The following is a 23,731-nucleotide window of genomic DNA, read 5'->3' on the forward strand; positions in this document are numbered from 1 at the left end:
TTTTAATTAATTAAAATTAAATGAGGGGGATGCTTCTAGGGTACTAGTTGTTATGGGTTGAATTGTGCCCCCCCCACCAAAAAGATATGTCCTTACCCCTGGTACCTATAAATGTGACCTAATTTGGAAATAGGGTCTTTGTGGGTGTAAATAAGTTAAGATGAGGTCGCTAGGGTGAGCCCTAATTCAATATGACTGGTGTCCTTATTGGAAGAAAATGCTATGTGAAGATAGACACATAGGTAGAAGATGGCTCCATGATGATGGAGGCAGATTAGAGGGATGGATGCATCTAAAAGCCAAGGAATGCCTACAATTGCCATTAACAATCAGAAGCTGTGTGTGGGACAACGACCCTACCAACAGCTTGACCTTAGATGTCTAAACTTTAGAACTGTCAGACAATTTCTGTTGTTTTAAGCCACCTAGTTTGTAGTACTTAGTTGAGGAGCCCTAGGAAATCAATACACTGGCAATATTCTGTTTTTTTTTAACCTGAAAGATGGTCACCTGCTTTGTGAGATGTTTGTACAATTTTTGTGTGCATTACATACACATTTACACACACAGAGAACCAAAATTCTGGAGAATACCAGCATATAAGTTGGGGGAAAGGATCAGAGTTGAAGTGTTCCAGAGTCCTTTTACATTGCATAGAGGTAGACAACATATACCTGTACTTTAGTCTTTAAGTTATATATAAAAAATGTGGTAAAATGCCAAGGTGACCACAAAAAGAATAGAAACACGAATTTTGGGGCCAACCCATACATAGCTTATAAAACAATTTGAAAAAACAAAAAGAGGAAGCTAAGAATGAAATAGCAAGAGTAAATACAAAAACATTAATATCTGCAATGAACTTATATGAATTAAACTTGCCAGTTAAAAGACTGGATAAAAACAAAACCAATTTCTAAATGGTTCCACTTCTAATAATAGTGGAGTAGCTTATATTGGATTAACTCTTCAATAGATAACAATTATAAAGTATTTTAAGGCACTGAAGAGCAACAAAAATCAGGTACGAACAGGACAAAAGTTGATCACTGAAAGAAGTGAATTGCATGGGGTTAAATTTGCAGCTTTATGGTTTTGTTTTGGTTTATTTTTTGCCTTATGGCATGCCTCAATCCTTGTGAAACAAAATGGCAGAACTTCACCCAGAAAGCCAACCTCTTTGTGGCTTGAGGAGTCAAAGACAGAGTCTGAGTCTGACAGAGAAGCTGGAAAGTGGAGTTGGCGGCAGGAGGAGGGCGGGGACGGGGGAAGCGGGGGTAGGACGAGAGAAAGAAGAGCTCCCAGCAGAAGTGAGAAAGTAACAGAAGAGGATCCTACAAATCCTTGGTTGACTTGTGTGTGCTTACACAGGACAGGAGCCAAGATTCTCAATGAAAAGCAACAGTTGGAAAGCTAAAAGAAGCAAGCAACTGTAGCTGTCGCCTGCTGTGGAGGAGGCAGAGTTTGGAGTTTGAGTCTAGCAAGTTAACTACCTACAAGGGGAAAAAAACAACTAACGTTCCTCAGGTAGAGTTAACAGAATTCAGAGAATCTATAACTTACATCCACAAACATCCAGTATACATCAAAAATCACTTGACTTGTGGGACTTCCCTGGTGGTGCAGTGGTTAAGACACTGTGTTCCCAATGCAGGGGGCCCAGGTTCGAGCCCTGGTCCGGGAACTAGATCCCACATGCATGCCGCAACTGGAGCCGGCGAGCCGCAACTAAGGAGCCCGCCTGTGCAACTAAGACCTGACACAACCCATTAAATAAATAAATATTTTTTTAAAAAAGAGCTTTCCCATGTATTAGCTTATTCAAAAAAAAAAAAAAATCACTTGACTTGCAAAGAAACAAGAAATGTGACCCACAGTCATGAGGAAGAGCAGTCAAAAGAAACTAACCCCCAAGATAATCAAGCCATTGGAATTAGCAGAAAAGGGATTTTAGAAAAGTTATAAATATTTTCAAGGATTTAAGGTTGAGTGGATAGGAAATCTCAACAGAGAAATGAAAACTATTACAAAAAAAAAACTAAGTGGAAATTCTAGAACTGAGAAATACAGTATTTGAAATGGAAAATTTACTAGGTCAGCTTAACACTGGAGGTGTTAGAAGGTTGAACAATAAACCTGAAGTCTGAACAATAGAAATTATCAAATATGAAGAACAGAGAGAAAAAAAAACTGGAAGAAAATGAACAAACCTGTGGATAAATTTAAGCTAACATATGTATAACTGGAGTTCCAAAAGAAAAGAAGAGAGACAGAGAGTGGGGCAAAAAATTATGAAGAAATAATTGGGAGAACCTATAAACTTACAGATACAAGAAGCTAAGAAAACTCCAAGTAGGCTACAAAGACAACCACATCTAGGGCCATTATCAAAAACTGCTAAAATCCAAGGACAAAGAGGAAATATTAAGAGCAACAAGAGAAAAAAAAATGACACTTTACATATTAGGGAACAATAATACAAATTATAGTCACTTGTCATGACAAACAATGGAGGCCACGTGATAAGACAATGGAATAACATCTTTAAAGTGCTGAAGGGAAAAAATACTAGTCAACCAGAATTCTAAAGCCAGAGAAAATATCCTTCAAAATTAAAGGGAAAATAAAGATATTTTCATATAGATGAAAACAGAATATTCAACATTAGCAAAACTGCATTGTATAAAATAGAAAGGAAGTTATGTAGGCTGAAGAAAAATGACATCGGATGGAAACTGTAATCTACTGGAAAGAATGAAGGTCATTTGAAATGGTGACTACGTAAATATAAAAGAATATATATTTCTTCTTCTCTTTCTTTAAAACTCACGGCACTGTTTAAAGCAAAAAATAACATTTTCTTGTAGAATTTATAACAAAAGCAAAAAAATATATATTGCAACCTTTAGAGCAACCATAAAAATTAAAGGGCTAAAACATCAATAGGTATATTAAAATAGTAAACATTAAATAAATATAATGGAGTAAAATATAGATAATATAATAATCCAAAAGAAGGCAAGAAAGGGGGAACTAAGAGGTAAAAGAGGGAACAAAAAGAAAATAAAATGGCAGAGAGGAATCCAATCATGTGAGAAATTACATTAAATGTTAATGGACTAAACAACTATTAAAAAGTAGAGGTTGTTAGAGTAAATCAAAAAGTAAGATTGAACTTTATGGTGTCTATAAGAGATGTAGTTTCAAAATAAAGACATAAATAGATTGAAAGTAAAAGGATGGAAAAATATATTCCGTGAAAACATTAAGCACAAGAAAGCTTGAGTAGCTATATTAATATCAGAAAAAAAGATTTCATGATAAAAGGTATTACCAGAGATAAAGAACATTTCATAATATCATAATGATAAACAGGTTATTTCATTAGGAAGACACATCAGAAATGTATATGCAACTAAAAACAGAACTCGAAAATACAAAAATATAAAATGATGGAACTAAAGAGAAAAAATAAATCTACAATCATTGATGAAGAAGTTCACTGTTCCTACTGTAGTAACTGAGAGATCAACTAGATAAAAAAAAAAATCAAAGTAGATCTGATATTATCAACCACCTTGACCTAATTGACATGTATAAAATACTTTACTTAGTAAACACAGAAAATACATTCTTTTCAAGTGCGTATGGAATGTTCACCAAGACAGCCCAGATGTTGGGCCATAAAAGTCTCAATAAATTTCAAAAGATTTAAATTTCACAGAGTATACTCTCTTACCACAACAAAATTAAATTAGGAATGAAAAATAAGACATTCAAATATTTGGAAATTAAACAATATACTTCTAAAGAGCCAAGAGATCAAAGGAGAAAATATAAGGAAAATCAGAAAATATTTTAAACTGATAGCAAAAATACAATATGAAAAGGTGTGGAACACGGCAATAAGTAGAGAATTAACAAACTACAGTCTGTGGGCCAAATCCAGTCCACTACCAATTTTTGTAAATAAAGTTTTATTGGATACATCCACACTCATTTATGTATTGTTTAGGACTGTTTTCATGCTGTAATAGCAGAGTTGAGTAATTGTAACAGACACCACAAAGCCTAAAATGTTTACTAGCTGGTATTTTACAGGAAAAGCTTGTTCACCCTGGTTTAGAGGAAAATAAACACCTTTAAATGTTTACATTAGAAAACAAGAAAAAATTTAAGTCAACAATCTAAGTGTCACATTAAGAAGCTATAAAAGATGAGAAAATTAAACCCAAAGTAGAAGAAAGGAAATAATAAAGAGCAGAAATCAGTGAAATGGAAAGCAGACCAAAAAGAGAGAAATTACCAACTAAAAAAAGTTCATTCCTTGAAAAGACCAAATAAACTGATAAACTTCTAGTTAGTGATCAAAAAAGAGAGAAAACAAAAATTACCAATATCAGGAAAAAATGAGAAGATATCACCAGAGATCCTACAGAAATAAAAAAATATGTAATAAAGGAATATTATTATGAACAACTTTACATTGGTACATTTGACAATCTAGGTAAAATGGACAAATTTCTTGAAAAACACTATTCTCGAACACTAACACAAAATGAAACAAAATCTACCTATAAATATATTAAAGAAAGTAAAGTTATTATTTTTTAAAATTTTTATTTATTTATTTAATATCTTTATTTGGAGTATAATTGCTTTACAATGTTGTGTTAGTTTCTGCTGTACAACAAAGTGAATCAGCTACATGTATACATATATCCCCATATCCCCTCCCTCTTGAGCCTCCCTCCCACCCTCCCTATCCCACCTCTCTAGGTCATCACAAAGCATCAAGCTGATCTCCCTGTGCTATGCAGCAGCTTCCCACTAGCCATCCATTTTACATTTGGTACTGTATATATGTCAATGCTACTCTCACTTTGTCCCAGCTTCCCCTTCCCACCCTGTGTCCTCAAGTCCATTCTTTATGTTTGTGTCTTTATTTCTGCCTTGCCGCTAGGTGCATCAGTACTGTTTTCTTAGATTCCATATATGTGTGTTAGCATATGGTATTTGTTTTTCTCTTTCTGACTTACTTCACTCTGTATGACAGACCCTAGGTCCATCTACCTCATTACAAATAACTCAACTTCATTCCTTTTAAGCGCTGAGTAATATTCCATTGTGTATATGTGCCACATCTTCTTTATCCATTCATCTGTTGATGGACACTTAGGTTGCTTCCATGTCCTGCCTACTGTAAATAGTACTGCAATGAACACTGTGGTACATGTATCTTTTTGAATTATGGTTTTCTCAGGGTATATGTCCAGTAGTGGGATTGCTGGGTCATATGGTAGTTCTATTTTTAGTTTTTTAAGGAAACTCCATACTGTTCTCCATAGTGGCTGTATCCATTCACATTCCCACCAACAGTGCAGGAGGGTTCCCTTTTCTCCACACCTTCTCCAGCATTTGTTGTTTGTAGATTTTTTTGATGATGGCCATTCTGACCGGTGTGAGGTGATACCTCATTGCATTTTTAAAAAATAAATTTATTTTATTTTGGCTGCATTGGGTCTTTGTTGCTGCATGCAGGCTTCCTCTAGTTGCAGCGAGTGGGGGCTACTCTTCGTTGCGGTGCACGGGCTTCTCATCGCGGTGGCTTCTCTTTTGTGGAGCACGGGCTCTAGACACACGGGCTTCAGTATGTGTGGCTTGCGGGCTCTAGAGCGCAGGCTCAGTAGTTGTGGCGCACAGGCTTAGTTGCTCTGCAACATGTAGGATCTTCCCGGACCAGGGCTCAAACCCATGTCCCCTGCATTGGGAGGCAGATTCTTAACCATTGCACCACCAGGGAAGTCCCTCATTGTGGTTTTAATTTGAATTTCTCTAATGATTAGTGGTGCTGAGCATCTTTTCACGTGTTTGTTGGCAATCTGTATGTCTTCTTTGGAGAAATGTCTGTTTAGGTCTTCCGCCCATTTTTGGATTGGGATGTTTGATTTTTTGATATTGAGCTTCATGAGTTGCTTGTATATTTTGGAGATTAATCCTTTGTTGGTTGCTTCGTTTGCAAATATTTTCTCCCATTCTGAAGGTTGTCTTTTCGTCTTATTTATGGTTTCCTTTGTTGTGCAAAAGCTGTTAAGTTTCATTAGGTCCCGTTTGTTTATTTTTGATTTTACTTCCATTACTCTAGGAGGTGGGCCAAAAAAGATCTTGCTGTGATTTATGTCATAGAGTGTTCTGCCTATGTGTTCCTCTAAGAGTTTTAAAAATATGGAATGCTTCACGAATTTGCATGTTACCCTTGCACAGGGGCCACGCTAATCTTCTCTGTATTGTTCCAATTTTAGTATATGTGCTGCCGAAGTGAGCACAGTAAATTTATTATTAAAAGACTCCCCAGAAAGAAAACTCCAGGCCCAAATAGTTTTACCAGTGAATTCTCCGAAACATTTAAAGAAGAAATAAAATTGGTCTTAGAGTGAATATACAACAAAATGGTGGAGTAGGCAGCTCCAAACACCCATCCTTCCACAGAAACACTGAAACACAAGCAGAAACTGTCAGAAACGACTTTGTCAGAAGTCTGGAAAATATTCAAAGGTTCACAGCAACCAAGCAAACACTGAATCAAGAAAAAGACAAATAAAAGCAGTAGAAAAGCCTCATGGTATTTTCACTTGCCCTTTCCTCACCACCTCCCTGTGCCTCCGCAGCAGTCTCGAAGATGGCAGCCCATACTCCTAGTGTGGGACCCTGGTGCCTGGTTCCAAACAGAGCAGAGCAGAACTCACAAATTATTGTGTTTGTTCTAATCTATCTGGGGGCTACCTGAAGGACCGAAACAAGGCATTCATCTCTATTTTACGAAGCTCAGAACCCACTCAGGGCAGAAAAGCAGGCTGCATTGCTCAGAAACACTGTAAGACAAACAAAAAGTCCACAGCCTGGGGTAAAAGATTATGGTTGAGACATACAATAGAACACTTAATATCTGAGAGGAAAAGCCATGAAGAGAATTTCCTTGGGAAATCAGGGCATTCAAAAGCACCTATGTGTATTGGGGAATTTAGAAACCAGGCACAGACCCAGGACAGGATGCATGCTCAGAAAATACCTCAGAAGACACCAAGCCTTCACCACTGGCTGATCTGTAGGCTCAGTGCAAGCCTGGCTAAATGTTGAAGGGGCCTAGCACACAGCCAATCTGCAAAACCAGAGAGAGGTTGTTTTTTGTTTTGTTTTGTTTTTTTTAGCTTCTGGTATTCAAGAAAATCTCTGTTAAAACACTAATTGAACAAAAGCTTAAAGGAACAGAGACTTCAATGACCAGATGTGAAAAGGAATACAGTTATTGCAAAAATGGTTTGGAAAAGTAACTAAACAAATGGACAACTGCAGCCTTTGACAATCACGAACAGCAAACTCTGGGGAAGAGATAGAATCTGATTTCCAGAGGTACTACATTATAATATTTGCACATCCAATTTTCAATAACAACAAAAACACAGATAATACAAAGAAACAGGAAAGTATGGCCCATTCAAAGTGAAAAAAATTGAGTCAAATTGTCACTGAGGACACCAAGACATTGAATTTACTAAACAAAGACTTTAATCCAACTGTCTTACATACGTTCTAGGAGCTAGAGTAAACCATGGACAAGGAAGTAAAGGAAACCAGTAAAACAATGTATGAATAAAATGAGAATATCATAAAGAGATTGGAATTATGAAAGGCCACCAAATAGAAATTCTGGAGCTGAAAAGTACAACTAAAATGAAAAATTCATTACAGGAGTTTAACAAAATTAAGCAGACAGAAAAAAGAATCAGCAAATTTTAAATGTCCCAAATTTGATGAAAGATATGAACCTACACATCCAAGAAGCCCAACAAACTCCAAACAGGAGAAACTCAAAGAGATCCACACTGAGACAAATTATAGTCAAACTGTCAAAGGCCAAAATCAACAGAACCAGCAAGAGAGAAGCAACTCATCACATGCAAAATTTTTAATAACACTAATAGCTTATTTCTCATCAGAAATCATGGAGACCAGAAAGCAGTGAGATATATTTAAAGTGCTGAAAGGGAAAACAAAAAACAAAAAACAAAAAACAAAACTGTCAAGCAAGAGTTCTATATCCAGAAAGAATGGAGAAGAAATCAAGACAAAGCTAAAGGAGTTTGTTACTAGCAGATCTGCCCTGCAAGAAATGCTAAGGGAATCCTTCAGGTTGAACTGAAAGGACATTAGACAGTGACTCAAATCTATATGAAGAAATAAAGAACATTTATGGCAAATATGTTCTTGTTTTTCTTTTATATGGCTAAGTCTATGTTTCTCTTATTCTCTTTTCTCTCTGCCTTAATTTCACTCTCTTTGAAAGAGAGGTAATATGACAAAATAAGAAAGAACCCAGTAATAGGAGTTAGAAGACCTAAATCGAACCATGCTCCAATCATTTTGAGACTGTGAATCTTAAGACAAATTACTTAATGCTTGGAAGACTACGTTTTTATGTAAAATAAGGAGAATATTCTGACTCTCATACGTTGTTAAGATTAAGAGTAGTTTTGAAAGTATTAGATTTTTCATAAGCATTAATTTAAGTGGGGGCTTCCGTGGTGGCGCAGTGGTTGAGAATCTGCCTGCTAATGCAGGGGACACGGGTTCGGGCCCTGGTCTGGGAAGATCCCACATGCCGTGGAGCAACTAGGCCCGTGAGCCACAATTACTGAGCCTGCGCGTCTGGAGCCTGTGCTCCGCAGCAAGAGAGGCCGTGATAATGAGAGGCCCGCGCACCGCGATGAAGAGTGGCCCCCACTTGCCGCAACTAGAGAAAGCCCTCGCACAGAAACGAAGACTCAACACAGCCATAAATAAATAAATAAATAAATAAATAAATAAACCCAAAGTTTAAAAAATAAATAAATAAATAATTGAAGTAAAAACTGAACACACTAGTCTCTTATCCTTTGTTCTTTAAACTGTTCTATAAACAGTATAGAGTTTTACTGTTTATGTTATATTATAAGATTAATAATTATATTGATGACTGCTATTAATTGAAGGAACTCTAAGGCAAATTGCTGACATTTACAGAAAGATTGTTTTGCATTGGCAACCATCCACATAATGCTGTCTTCTTTCTTTTCCAGGGATTTGAGTCAGAATACCTCTGTTAAGTGTGTATACTTCCAGAGCACACCTTAGATGCAGGTAACAGTGACAAATGATAATGATCAAAATCATAGGGAATTCTCTTGTTAGTGGTTAGGACTCTGCACTTTCACTGCCAAAGGCACAGGTTCAATCCCTGGTTGGGGAACTAAGATCCTGCAAGCTGTGTGGCCAAAAATAAATAAATCAATCAATCACAATAACAGCAGCAGCAACCAATACATACACTGCTTACCATGTGCTAGGCTACACTAGTAAGGTAGGTATACTAGTATTCCTGAGGAAACTGACACACAGTGAAGTTAAGGGACTTGCACAATATTATATAACTTGTAAGCAGCAGAGCTGAGATAAAATAGGACCTTTATGATTGACTTGGGTAGTTACAATCTGATACTGGTCTACAGAGAACAACAAAGAATGACACAGAAGACCGGAGATAAATCGTGGTGGGGGGAGATGGGGCGACAAGAGAAACTGCCTTTCCTCAAGGCAAAAAAATCACAAGCAAATTGATCCTGCTTTTTGCCACCCATCTGTCAGGCTTTTAAAGTGTTGTGTTGGGAAGGGAAGGAATGAGAAGAGATTTGAGAAGTTATTTATACTTTTTTGAGTTTTGCTATTAGGTCTAGACTAGAACATCACTTTGCTTCCATGGTGCAGGGTCAACAAAATCACCCAATATTCTCCCAGCCAAATGGCCTCTGTCTTAATTTCCTTTATTCAGTTATAGGGAGATGGGTCCTGGTAGCTCTAATATGTTATAAGTTTATTCATTCAACAATCATTTAGTGCTAAACACTGTGCTACGTGTTGTTGAAATAAAGATAAATGAAACATGATCCTACTCCCTGAGGAGCTCATAGTCTGGTGGGGATGAGAGATGCAAACAAAAAAAATGTTTAAATTGGAGGGAGTCTAGGAGTGGTTGTGGGTAGCTCTCTCTAAAAATGGAAGATCTAAGAGGCACTGATCAAACAAAATTGTCTACAAAATTGGTAATTCTATACAGTTCAACCTAAGAGACGATATTTGAGCTAGTTCTTGTTGGGTGAAAAGAAGGGGGAAAGGAAGGTATTAGAGGCAAGTACAGAGGAGGCCACACTCCCTAACTTACAAGTGGAACACTATGTGCTTCTCACGCTCATTTTACATAAAGCATCAGGAAATGAAAGAAAACACACACGTACCACCACTTTGATTTTTCTTGAAATTAGAGCATTATATCCTTACTTCCTAGAACAACTAGTTAAAAGTGTGAAGTATCTTTTCTTGAATCCATTAATGGTAATCCTTTTTCCAAACTAAGACATGATAAAGATGTAAAAACTCTCAAAATCTCCCAACCATAAAATGTATTACATATAAAACAAAACACTTGAAATTCTGGTACATATTCATTTATACACATCTCAGATTTCCTGGGTTAGCTAGGAGCCCACAGAACTGTGGAGGTTTCTCAAGTGTGGTTATTTAAAAGTTATAATTTTGTTTGGCATTTTCCATGGGATTAGTCATGGGTAGTAAATGAAGGTTGCAAAGTCTGAACTACTTAGATGCTCAATGGTGTTTATCTTTTCATGGCCTTGATAAACAACTTAGCTGGCAGTTTTTGTTTAAAACTCACAAAATGTTCTTTCACCTGTTTAACTCATCATTATGTGGCTGCTAAGCACTGAGCCAGACCTTGCAAGACCATGTTGGGAAAACAAGTTGGTCAGAAAACTTGCTTCCAATTAGGCTGTAGATTTACTGCCAACTTTGTTTAACCAGTGAATTTTGACTATAAGAGAGAAAGATCAGTCTTCTACTTCACTGAATGGATGAAACAGTTCCACTGCCACACTCAAATTTCCAACCCCAGATAGCACGAAGATCCAGTGTGCTCCTAGTCAGACTAATTGCACTCTAGGAGAGCACAAGGAGACGCGCAGAAGCAAACCAGGTGGCCATTCTGTGTGTGCTTGTTTTGCCACGTTTCCCTCCCTAATTACACATTTCCACTCTCAAATCCCCACCAACAAATACTACACTGGAACTATACTATAACTCCTACTGTCGTCCTTGAATGTCAAAGATGCCAATATAAAAGTTTCAACTACTTTAGTGAAGCTTCAAGTATTTTCCAAAATCTGTTGTTTCATTTCGCCCCAGGGTTATTAAAAAGCACAGTCTGTTATGGAAAAACCACAGTAAAAACTGGACTTATGTCACAACCAAATAGTGGTACAACAAGTAAATGATCTGATGTGAAGTAATATAAAAAGTTCTCTTTAACCTATGGAAGGAAATACCTTTTCCTTTAAGAGGAGGGAAACATAATTATTTTAAAAGTCCATTAATATTCAGATGTAAGTGCTTGCTTTCATAGTTCTACTGCATAACTTTAATATTCTTAATTTAATACTACTCAAAATAAATAAAAATTAGGACACCAAAATCTTCTCCTATCCCTGGGACAGCAACTTTTTCTGCAAAGGGTCAGAAAATACTTATTTTAGGCTTGGTTGCGGGGTTGGGGAGGAGCTATACCATTTGTATCACAACTACTCACCCTTGCTCTTGCGGCATCAAAGCGACAGCACAGACAATACTTATACAACAGAGTGTGGCTGGGCTCCAATAAAACCTTATTTACAAAACCAGGCAGTCGACTGGCTGATTCCTGTTCTAGCCCCTAAATCATCTTACACGAGGAAATGCAAACTATCCTTTAAATGAGAGAACAAATTTTTTTTTTTTATACTCAGTGGTAGGAGGGAGTAGGAGGGATGAAGTGAAAGAGGGAGAAATTTTAAAAAAACACACAGATACAGTCAGCAAGGGATTAGGTTACCTTCTGTGGATCTGAATTCTTCTCCCATTGAAGTACTCTTCACACTCAGGTTATCATCACTGTCACATTCTGTAAGGAAGAATCAATAAATGCAAATGTACTTCTGAAAAAGTTATTGTGCCATAATTTATGTATTCTAAGACAATATGACTTTCAATGATTTCTCCCATACCCAAGCTTACTAATTATAATCCATTAGTATTACAGAACTTTCCCTAGAGGTTTGTGTGGTTTTTAATGCTTACCAAATAATATTACTTAAATTGAGAAAAAAATAAAAATGAATGAAATAGGCAATTTGATTTTGGCTCCATATTCAAACAATTATTTGAAAAAGTTCTTTTTGCATGTTGAGGAAATATAAAATCCTAGTATATTTAAAAAACTGTAAATTTTAAAAAGCTAGTATGTTTATTTGGATCTAGCAAATAAACTCCAAAGTTTCATTTGCATGAAATCATCTTTAAAAGATTTTTAATGATGACAGATAAAATTCCCCTGTATTTTGAAAATCATATGCATTAATCTCTATAGAGACCATAGATTTATATTAACAGTGTCTCTGCATGGCACAAACTCACTTGACGCCTTATATGCTTACTGAGAGACCTAAGGCTTTAAAATAATGATATGACTGACCGGGTATTACAAAAGTCACTTAAAATATGAACGTGGTACCATCAGGGACCCAGTATTTGGCTTTTCACTTTAACTACATTTAAATCAATTTCTATCAGAGTGACTGAATCAGGGTTTAAATAACCCTGATTGTGTAGTCAATACAAATCACATGGACATATTTGCTTCTGTGAAAATATATAAAAACTTAAAATATACATTTAAAAATTTATCAATGTATCATTGTTTATAAATAAAAACCACTATATTTCTCTTATATTCCTTTGCTGCAAAAATTTATTACGAGTCACCTTTTGCTATTCCAGCAAAAAAACTATTGCTTTTTCTACAATATGTTATATACACCTACTACTTCAAATATTTCAAGCTGTGTTTTAGTGAAATAAAACATTACATTTACAATTTGAAGAACAAAAAATTTAGTCTTAAAACATTAGGAACAAAGAGAAAATACCCAAGGTTTCTTTTATTACAATTCAAAGTCAAGGCCAGTCAAAAGCAGCATGTGGTAACTGGTCTAAACAATTCATCATGGCAACCAAGACCCAAGGCAAAACTGCAGGTTTGAATCATAAGGTTTAGCTTGACATTAGGTTGTAAAAATTTTTAAAGGTTTCATTTGCCTCAATCAGCCCCATCTGTAGAACAGAGAAAATCATGAATTTTTTCCCCTATTTTTCAGTACCTTGCACAGAATTAACTGTATCATATAGATTTTTAGGATGGTGCCCAAAGCAACAACCTATATAGTCTCATCAACAGGCTGAGCGAGCAGGCAGACAGATGCTTAGAATTAGGTTCAACAACTATTTCACATAGGGCATGCCACTGCTTCAATCACCTACACTTTCACAGCATGGGAGAACTAGTATGTTCAATTTTTAAGATGGATTAAAAATCTGTATAATTGGTACCAACCATACTTAATGCCTCCATCCCATTCATTCCAAAATGAAGACACAAACCAAACAGACACAACAAAGTCCCAGGGCCATAAACCAGACAGCCCAAGGACGGTGTTCAGATTCAACAAAAATCATGTCAAAGCACAGTAAAGTCTGTTTTCATTTTAAATTCACTAATTCATAACAGCCTATGCTGAAGTCCCTCCTTGCATTACCTAAGAAAAAATATTCTAGGAAAGTTCAAACTTTACATAAAACTGGAAGGAAGATGTTTACTGAAGAACTATAAACAACTGAATATACAAAACTGTGTTTTTAAAAACTGTGTTTACATAAAGCAAACAATGTTCTTGAACTAACCTACAAGATATAGGCAAGTTCTATTACATAAACAGATCTTTAAGAGCCCAGAGAATTTTTTTATATAAGCCATGGTGGTGACTAATGAAATAGTAGAAAATGGCAGCTCAGAAATTCAGTCATCAAGAATGTGGTTGGAGTAGGTGCAATAACACAACACTCTGGAAAGTAAAAGCAAACAAACAAACAAAATCTTAAAATGTATGGTCAAGACAGTAAAAACAAGTAGCATAGTTATTTTATTTTACAAAGAGCATACTACAAGCCAGGAGCAATGTCACACGGGGTAAATAAAAATGGTGCTAGCATGGTCCCTTTAACTCAGCCTGCCCTCACGCTGAGACTGCATTTCTACAGTCTGAAGAAAAGAAAATGGGGCTTCTTGGTTTACTTACAAAAGATCCCAGGGAACTTACAATGATAAGTTGGCTATGCTTGACACATAATCAGCTTACTTTTTAAAGTACCAGAACCCACAATCAAATCTTTTTACCTTCTACAAAAAAAAAAAAAAAAGCCTCTTCCTAAATGTTATTTTTATCTATACACACCCTGCAATGTCGTTAGACTGCAACAGAGCGTCTCATCTTCATTCCTCAAGAACATGGTAAGAGCGAACAATGCACAATGGATTCTCTACATAATAAAATCAGGGCTTTGTGTCAGCGAAAGCCTCAGCCTTCACAGGTGATGGCTGTGTGGCCTCAGGCAGCTATTTTAACCTTCCTGGGCCTCTGCTCCCTCATCTATGAAAGGGGGCGATCTAATATATCCTAACTCACAGTGTTGAAAAGAGGATTAAACAACACGCAGAAGTTCTTTGAACATGTTTAAACATCTTCAAACACTACAAATACAAAAAGCAGCTAGCATGGTGGCTGGCACACAGTAGGTCCTCAATCAAGGTTAGTTCCTTTTACTTCTTTAAAACAACATTGAAGTGACAAGTGATATATCTGCATCTTTGAAACATGAGGCTTGAGTTAGAATGAACACATATTTGTGAATAAAATGTGAAAAGCATAAAAGAAGAAAAAGTCTACCTGGCTCCTCTGACTAGGATCACTAGAAAGGATCCATGTATCTCGGCAAATTTTTAAAAAGTGAAAATGAGTACAATATAAAATTGAACTGATGAAGGATAAGTGGCCCAAGGGTGTCAATTCAGGACAGATTAATATTTTTACACATCTCTACAGGGATTTACACATATATCATAGCTGTAATCAAAACGTTGGTGCTGGAACCTAATGCATAGAAGAGTGAGTTTAAAGGGCAAAAACCATGACACATTCAAATCTCAAACTTAGTATAACGGCTCACCTTGCTAGAGAGGGTAACTGACTTAACCCAACCAAGTCAGAGATCTAACAAAGTAGCAGCAGTAGCACTACTTACCTGTCCTCTCCCTACCAAGCATAGATGTAAGACCTTATGACCAAATGAGTGACATTCATACACGGAGCCAGCAACTTCCCAATACCTCTATTTCTACTGAAATAAGTTATCTCCTGAAAAAACTTTCAATTAACTGAAAAACTGGCAAAAAAGAAAGTATAAGATACCATGTGATTATTGATTCTGACAACACTATTCAACAGATTCTTCCTGTTTACATAGGAGTAATAAAACCACTTTATGGTCCTAATAATGGAAAATTTCTGAAAAGTTAGAAAGAAATAAGAGGTTCAAGCTTATATCATTTGTCTATGCTATGGCAGAGATTTTAAAAACGTGAAAAATCATCACACTGCTTATAAGACATGAGAGAACTTCTCACTGTGTGTTACTTGTAAAAGAGTTTGTGGGGTGGCTGGTTGGTAACTAGGAGCCTTGAAAAGACAGATCCCCGAAGCTGTACGTGATATTGTATGTACAGTAAGTCCCCTACATACAAACAAGTTCCGTTCCGAGAGCACGTTCATTAAGTCCAACAAAATTAGCCTAGGTACCCAACTAACACAATCAGCTATATAATACTGTACTGTAATAGGTTTATAATACTTTTCACACAAATAATACATAAACAACAAACACAAAAAATAAAGAAAGCATTTTTAATCTTACAATACAGTACCTTGAAAAGTACAGTAGTACCAGCTACATCACCGCTGCTTTTACGCTTGCTTCTGGACATCCTGGGCTTGAAATAAAGACACTGTACTACTGTACTCTATACAGTACTGTACAGTAAAGTACACAAAAACACAACCACTTGTAGAGGATGCACGCATGTGACAAGGTACGCCAGACACGTGAACTAACTTACGTGATTGGACATGCGAACGCACGTTTGTATCTTTGAAAGTTTGCAACTTGAAGGTTCATATGTAGGGGACTTACTGTACATGTCCATATGGGGGAAAGAGGTTTGGAAAGCTTTTTTCAGATTCCCAAAAAGGTCCATCAACGCCTACCCCCAAACCACACTGCCTTAAAATAACTGGTTGTCAGATCTGAAGATAGGACACTGGGTTAAGCTAGATGAAAGGAGTTACCCTGGCATTCTCGTGGTGACCAAAACTACACTACAGGCCCAACACGAACTGCAGTATTTGTGGACACTGAGAGATGTTTCTCAGTCCCAATACATATTAAATATCATTTCTTAACAAAGACTATTACTTTACTATTCACAAAGCCATTTATTAGGAAAGGTGAAGGAATAAAGTTACCCAAGAAAGTCACTGTTCTTTGATTTTTCTTATTATAAAGTTTATTAGCAGGCAATTTGATGCCTTTCAGTCTTCCATGAAGAAAAAAATTTGTCTTAAACTGAATCTGAACATACTGTGATTCAGCATAACATTTTTTTAAATTTTAGTTATAAAAGCATCTTTAAATCCAGACCTAAATAAAATATGTGACTTAAAGACTACACTTCTTTGGCCATTTAATTTTAATAATTTTCATTACTTTTAAAATGTAGTGGCTATAGCACATGAAAAGATGCTCAACGTCACTAACCATTAGGGAAATGGAAATCAAAAACAAAATGAGATACCACTTTGCACCCATTAGGATGGCTACTATAAAAACAAACAAAAATCAGAAAATAACAATTGTTGGCAAGGATGCAGAGAAAATGGAATCCTTATGCACTACTGGTGAGAATGTAAAATGGTACAGTCCATGTGGAAAATTAGTATGGAGATTTCTCAAAAAATTAGAAATAGGACTTCCCTGGTGGCGCAGTGGTTAAGAATCCACCTGCCAATGCAGGGGACACGGGTTCGAGTCCTGGTCTGGGAAGATCCCACATGCCATGGAGCAACTAAGCCCGTGAGCCACAACTACTGAGCCTGCACTCTAGAGCCCACAAGCCACAACTACTGAGCCTGCGTGCCACAACTACTGAAGCTTGCGCGCCTAGAGCCCATGCACTGCAGCAAGAAAAGCCACCACAGTGAGAAGCCCGTGCCCCGCAACAAAGAGTAAGACCCCACTCGCCGCAATTAGAGAAAGCCCTTACGCAGCAACGAAGACCCACACAGCCATAAATGAATGAATGAATGAATGAATAAATGAATGAATAAATTAGAAATAGAATTACCATATAATCCAGCAATTCCACTTCTGTATATATACTCATAAGAACTGAAAGGAGGATCTCGAAGAGATGTCTGTACCCCCATGTTCACAACAGCATGATTCACAATAGCTGAAGCATGGACGCAACCCAAGTGTCCATCAATGGATAAATGGATAAGCAAAAGGGGGTATATACATACAACGGAGTATTATTCAGCCTTAAAAAGGAAGGACATTTTGACATAGGCTACGACATGGGTGAAACCTGAGGACATTTTGCTCAGTGAAATAAGCCAGTCACAAAAATACAAGGGCTGCATGATTTCACTTACACGACATACTCAGAGTAGTCAAATTCATAGACAGGAAACAGAATGGTGGCTGCCAGGAGCTGGGGGAAGGGGAGTGCAGAGTTGTTGTTTAATGGGTATGGAGTTTCAGTTTTGAAAGATGAAAAGAGTTCTGGGGATGGATGGCGGTGATGGCTGCACAACAATGTAAATGCAGTTAATACCACTCAACTGGAGACTTCAAAATGGTTAAGATGGTAGATCTTATGTATATTTTACTACAATGAAAAAAATGTAAAGAAAAACTAAAAAAATATATAGTGGCTAGGAACCATATTTCCTTTTTACAGTAATAATAATTAATAATAGCTGCTATTCACTGAGCACCTGTGCTCTCTCCTATGCTATGCTAGACACTATACATATCACTAATGCTTACAACCTTATAGATATGAAAAGTGAGACTCAGAAAAAGTTGAGTAACTTGCCTGAAATCGCACAGCTAAGAAGCAGCAAAGTCAGTATTCGAATCAAAGACCATGCTCTTCTTTATGCACTGCACGGTCTCTGTATTTCACAAAAATTCAGAATAAAGTATACATGTGTCCCCAAAGAGCAGTAAGTTCAAACAAGCACTGATTACAAATGAATGATTAAAAAAAAATACCTAGAGAATTCTATATTCTGACATAGAGAGAGGTTTGACACTGATGAGTGAAAAAGGAAATTAAAGTATATGTCAAAAAAAAAAAAGAAAGGCTAGAGCATAAGAGACATTCAGCAAAGAACATCGGTATATAACAATAACCTATACTTTACCTCCAACCCTAGTATACCCATGCAGACCTACTCATATGCAGCTTTCATTCCAAATAAAGTTGAAAGAAAGGCAAATCCATTACAGGTCTCATGTTCTAAATTACAAAAGAAATGCTCCCCAGAGCAGCAGCATAGGAGGAAGAAAAGGGGGTTGGCCTAGGTAGCAAAGGTAAAAATTTAAATATTTTTCAAGATATTAAGTAGATGTTGTTAAGGATAGGAGAAGGGATGGTAAAAGAATGGGAGAAAAAGAGGTTAAAAAAAGCCACAGACACACAGGGCACTCCATTCAATACTCTGTAATGACCTATATGGGAACAGAATTTTAAAAAGAGTGAATAGGGACTTCCCCAGTGGTCCAATGGTAAAGAATCCGCCTTCCAATGTGGGGGACGCAGGTTCAATCCCTGGTCGGGGAACTAAGATTCCACATGTCACGGGGCAACTAAGCCCACGCACCACAACTACTGAGCTTGCGCACCTCAACGAGAGAGCCCACATGCCACAAACTACAGAGCCCACGCGCCCAGGAGCCCATGGGCCACAACTAGAGAGAGAAAACCCGCACGCCACAACTAGAGAGAAGCCCACGCACCGCAACTAGAGAACTAGAGAGAAGCCTGTACGCTGCAATGAAGACCCCACACAGCCAAATAAATAAATATTTTTAAAATAATAAATAAATAAATAAAAGAGTGGATATATGTATAACTGACTTACTTTGTTGTACAGCAGAAACTAACACAACATTGTAAATCAACTATACTCCAATAAAAAAATTAATTAAAAAATTTAAGAAAAGGAAGAAAAGAAAAAAACCTGCCACAGACAGAAAAAGCAAGTGAATGAAAACAGAAACTACAGAATAGGAAGACAAAATTCAGTACTAAAGCATGACATAAATCTGCAAAACAGCTGATTTTTCTTTAAAGAGCACAATTGTGCCAGTAGCTTAACGGTTCCTAACTTTGCAGAAGTGAATTGATCCAACACAATGAGTGGTTAGAGCAAAGTTCTTCAGAATAGATCTTCAATCAAAATGTGGCTCTATATATGCAGAAAGAAGAAAATAGCTAGGAGGAGAGCACACTTGGACAACTTAAAGGCATATAATAAAAATTCCAAAAAGTAGTCAGTTTTTCATTGAGGTCATTCATCAATACCTTCAAACCATATTCATGGCTGCAAATTATTAGGATATTTAAAAATTACTCTTCTATTCTCTCCTACCCACATTTCAGAAATTACAAAAACCAAAACCAAAACAAAAACAAAAACCCATCTGGATCCCTAGAATTACATCCTTTCTTAAATACTGGTTAGTGAAATTGGACATCAGCATGCCCTTTCATTGAACAATCTCAGAAAGGCAGAGAAGAGTGTAGGACAGGGGGTGCCTAGCCCTTCAAGGCAATAAAGATCTCTCAGGGCATCATTTTGTCACTGTCAACCTCTTGAATTTTAATTTTTTTATTTTTTGGCATTGCCATATTAGCATTTATTGCTTTCTGGTTTCTCCTATAAGCACTTTGCTTTCTGAAAAACTGAAGATAAATTTAGAATTTTAGAAATGAAATGAAGATCTGAATTCTGAGCTTTGCAAAACTGTACTAGCATATTTCAAACCATAAGTATATATTTTAAATATATGAATATAAATTTTATCCATTAGATTAAAAAAGGGCTCTAAAATATTATGAATTCATTCTCCTTCTAATACACTCAAAGTGAAAGTGAGATAAGAGAAAAAATACGATAGAAGCATGAGCGCGTGGCAGTTTAGTGAGCAGGCAGCAGGGCACTAGTGGACAGCAGTTTATTGGTTTCTCTCAGCAGTGAAGTCTCTTCCTCTTGGGCAGTTTGCACTGTGGCTGCAGCTGCATACCTTTGGTGGTATCAGATATGCTATTTAACAAGGCACACATCATCTCTCCCTCTAAGTGGTGAGGGTTGAGTATATGTGCTGGCCTCTGAGTCTTCTTAAATTGATTCTCTAGCTCCAGAAAACCTTGATCTCCTGAGAGGATGGTGAAAGGAATCTGCTTGGGCAGCTGTTCATCCAGACGGCCAGCCTAAGTTGGAAAAAATGGCACAAGTTGATAAAAATCAGCATCTGAGCTTCCAGTCAAGTTACAGCTATTTCAGAATGAACACATACCTAGAAACGCGTATTTAGCTTGTTCCCTTGCTCCCACCAAAGTATGATATAAAGATCTCGTTCATAAATGAAATATACCATATTTAATCAAATATAAAATGCTGTCAATTATAAGATAAGCTCTTTTATATGCCACTAAGAAAGAAAGAAAGAAAAAGCCGAAAGGAGTATAACAGGAGGCCCCCACATAAAGGTGGAACACTAATAGGGCTACGCACTCAACCTGAGGGTAAATAAAAAATGAATCTGCCATAGAGAAAAGGTACGCAAAGTAATTGGCATAACTCAATCTTAGCACTGGCTAGATGGAAAAAGAAACTATCTTGTGGTTTAAAACATAAGCAGCAGTCAACAAGTTTGCAGAGTGTCAGTGTGACACAGAAACCCTTAAGCAGAGAATTTCATTTAAACTGGGTCTCAGGTGGGTTGTTTCTCCAGGTGACTAGCAGAGACAGAAGCAAATGCAAATTCCATCTGGGCCAACAGTGACTGCTATGGTGCCCCCCCATTTCCGAGATGTTAAAATGTGAAAGTGTCTCATGAGTCAAGAAGTGTCATCTCCTGATAATTTATTCTAGAAATAGCTGAGGGTCTACTATGAGTAGCTGAGAGTCTGCTGGAACTGGGGATGAAGCAGTAAACACATGCTATGGGTTCCTGCCCTCAACAGTCATAAGTAGAGCCTGATGCAAAAGGTTTTAAACAAAAAGCACAACACTGAAAAAGAATCTACAGTGTCATTATGATTCAAGAGGGAAAAAAATCCAAATGGGTCCTAGCTTCACATTCGATTTTGAATAAAACAATGACTCACATGCATACATATGGCAAAATCAGCAGCATCTTTTCTTTTACTACAGCGAGGATGAAGGAAGAAGCATCCAATCCTGTTCAGGTAATTATAGATCTTACAGTTGACAGGAGGCTTCCAGTTGGTGTTTCCTCCTATTATGTTTAGAAAAGGCATAAATGATGAGTCAAACAAGAGAAAAAGAACAGAACACTAGATACAACTGAAAACTCTATAAGGAAAAACAAATACTAGAAAAAAATGTTTCTAGAGGAAAAGTACCAGATTAGACGGCAGAACAAGGCAGTTCTCGTGCAGGTATCACCAGGTTGTTGCTTAAATCTTGGGGAAGTAGACCGACTTCCCCAAATCTGCCTATTAATCTGAAAACTCACAGGGATGTTAAGAAGAATCAAAAGTAATGTGCGTGAAAATTCTTTGACTGCTGTTGTTCTATGCGAATGTATGCATTAGTGGTTTTTTACAAATATGTCAAGGCTGCTCAGTGAATAAAAATGATGGGCAATCAGGAAAGTTGGACTTACTAAGAGGTTGTACTGACTACCCTATCCAGGTCAGCATGTTTCTATCTTAAATCCTAATCCTCTTCTTTATATGCTGCTTACTGTCAAACATGGAATGCGTATCTTGTTTCACTGCGCTTTGCTTTACTGTGCTTTGCAGATACTGTGTTTTTTACAAATTGAAGGTTTGTGGCAACCTTGCATTGAGGGAGCTCATCGACGTCATTTTTCCAACAGCATTTGTTAACTTTGTGTCACATTTTGTTAATATTCGCAATATTTCAAACTTTTCCATCATTATTTTATTTGTTATGGTGATCTTTGATGTTACTATTGTAATTGTTTGGGAGTGCCATGAACCATGCCCATACAAGATGGCAAACTTAACTGATAAATGTTGTGTGCGTTCTGACTTGACTGCTACACCGACTGGCCGTTACCCTGTCTTTCTCCCCTCCCTTCCGGCCTCCCTTTTCCCAGAGACACAATATTGAAATTAGGCCAATTAATAACCCTACAATGGCCTCTAAGTGTTCAAGTGAAAGGAAGAGTCTCACGCTTTTTAAAATCAAAAGCTAGCAATGATTAAGCTTAGTGAGGAAGGCATGTCAAAAGCCAAGACAGGGGCTTCCCTGGTGGCGCAGTGGTTGGGGATCTGCCTGCCAATGCAGGGGACGCGGGTTCGAGCCCTGGTCTGGGAGGATCCCACATGCTGCGGAGCAGCTGGGCCCGTGAGCCACAACTACTGAGCCTGCGCGTCTGGAGCCTGTGCTCCGCAACAAGGCCGCGATAATGAGGCCTGCGTACCGCGATGAAGAACGACCCCCACTTGCCGCAACTAGAGAAAGCCCTCGCACAGAAACGAAGACCCAACACAGCCATAAATAAATAAATAAACCCAAAGTTTAAAAAAAAAAAAAAAGCCAAGACAGGCTGAAAGCTAGGCCTCTTGCACCACAAAGTTACCCAAGCTGTGAATGCAAAGGAAAAGTTCTTGAAGGAAATTAAAAGTGCTACTGCAGTGAACAAATGAATGATAAGAAAGTGAAACAACATTATTGCTGATATGGAGAAAGTCTGAGTCTCTGGATAGAAAATCAAACGACCACAACATTCCCTTAAGCCAAAGCCCAATCCACAGCCAGGCCCTAACTGCCTTCAATTCTATGAAGACTGAGAGAGGTGAGGAAGCTGCAGAAGCAAAGTCTGAAGCTAGCAGAGGTTGGTTCATGAGGTTTAAGGAAAGAAGCCATCTCCATGACATTAAAGTGCAAGATGAACCAGCAAGTGCTGATGTAGAAGCTGCAGCAAGTTGTCCAGAAGATAATTCCTAAGATAATTCATGAAGGTGGCTGCACTAAACAACAGATTTTCAGTGTGGACAAAACAGCCTTCTATTGGAAGAAGATGCCATCTAGCAGTTTCACAGATAGAGAGAAGTCAATACCTGGCTTCAATGTTTCAAAGGACACGCTGACTCTCTTTGTTAGGGGCTAATGCAGCTGGTGACTTTAACTTGAAGCCAATGCTCATTTACCATTCTGAAAATCCTAGGGCCCTTAAGAATTAAGCTAGGACTTACCTGGTGGTGCAGTGGTTAAGAATCCGCCTACCAATGCAGGGGACACGGGTTCGATCCCCGGTCCGGAAGATCCCACATGCTGCGGAGCAACTAAGCCCATGAGCCACAACTACTGAGCCCGTGCTCTAGAGCCCGCGAACCACAACTACTGAGCCGCAT

The 23,731-nt window shown here is 37.5% G+C and overlaps 1 protein-coding gene across 4 annotated transcripts in view; it reads right to left on the reverse strand.

The window, feature by feature from the left end:
- The window catches only part of ZNF451 (zinc finger protein 451), a 90,278-nt gene that overhangs the window by 4,458 nt on the left and 62,089 nt on the right, over positions 1–23,731 (reverse strand). For 2 of the 4 annotated variants that reach the window (XM_082347111.1, XM_082347112.1), the window contains exons 12-14: positions 21,491–21,621; positions 20,404–20,590; positions 11,975–12,043 (exon numbers count right to left, since the gene is read on the reverse strand). In XM_082347111.1, the coding sequence (XP_082203237.1) occupies positions 11,975–12,043; positions 20,404–20,590; positions 21,491–21,621 (387 nt within the window). Of the gene's footprint in view, positions 1–11,974; positions 12,044–15,955; positions 16,037–20,403; positions 20,591–21,490; positions 21,622–23,731 lie in introns of all 4 variants that reach the window. The other 2 variants (XR_014232596.1, XR_014232597.1) reach the window with 2 other exon arrangements.

The sequence above is a fragment of the Balaenoptera borealis genome (genome assembly GCF_965194805.1).
Source record: "Balaenoptera borealis genome assembly, chromosome: 12".
Lineage (NCBI taxonomy): Eukaryota > Metazoa > Chordata > Mammalia > Artiodactyla > Balaenopteridae > Balaenoptera > Balaenoptera borealis.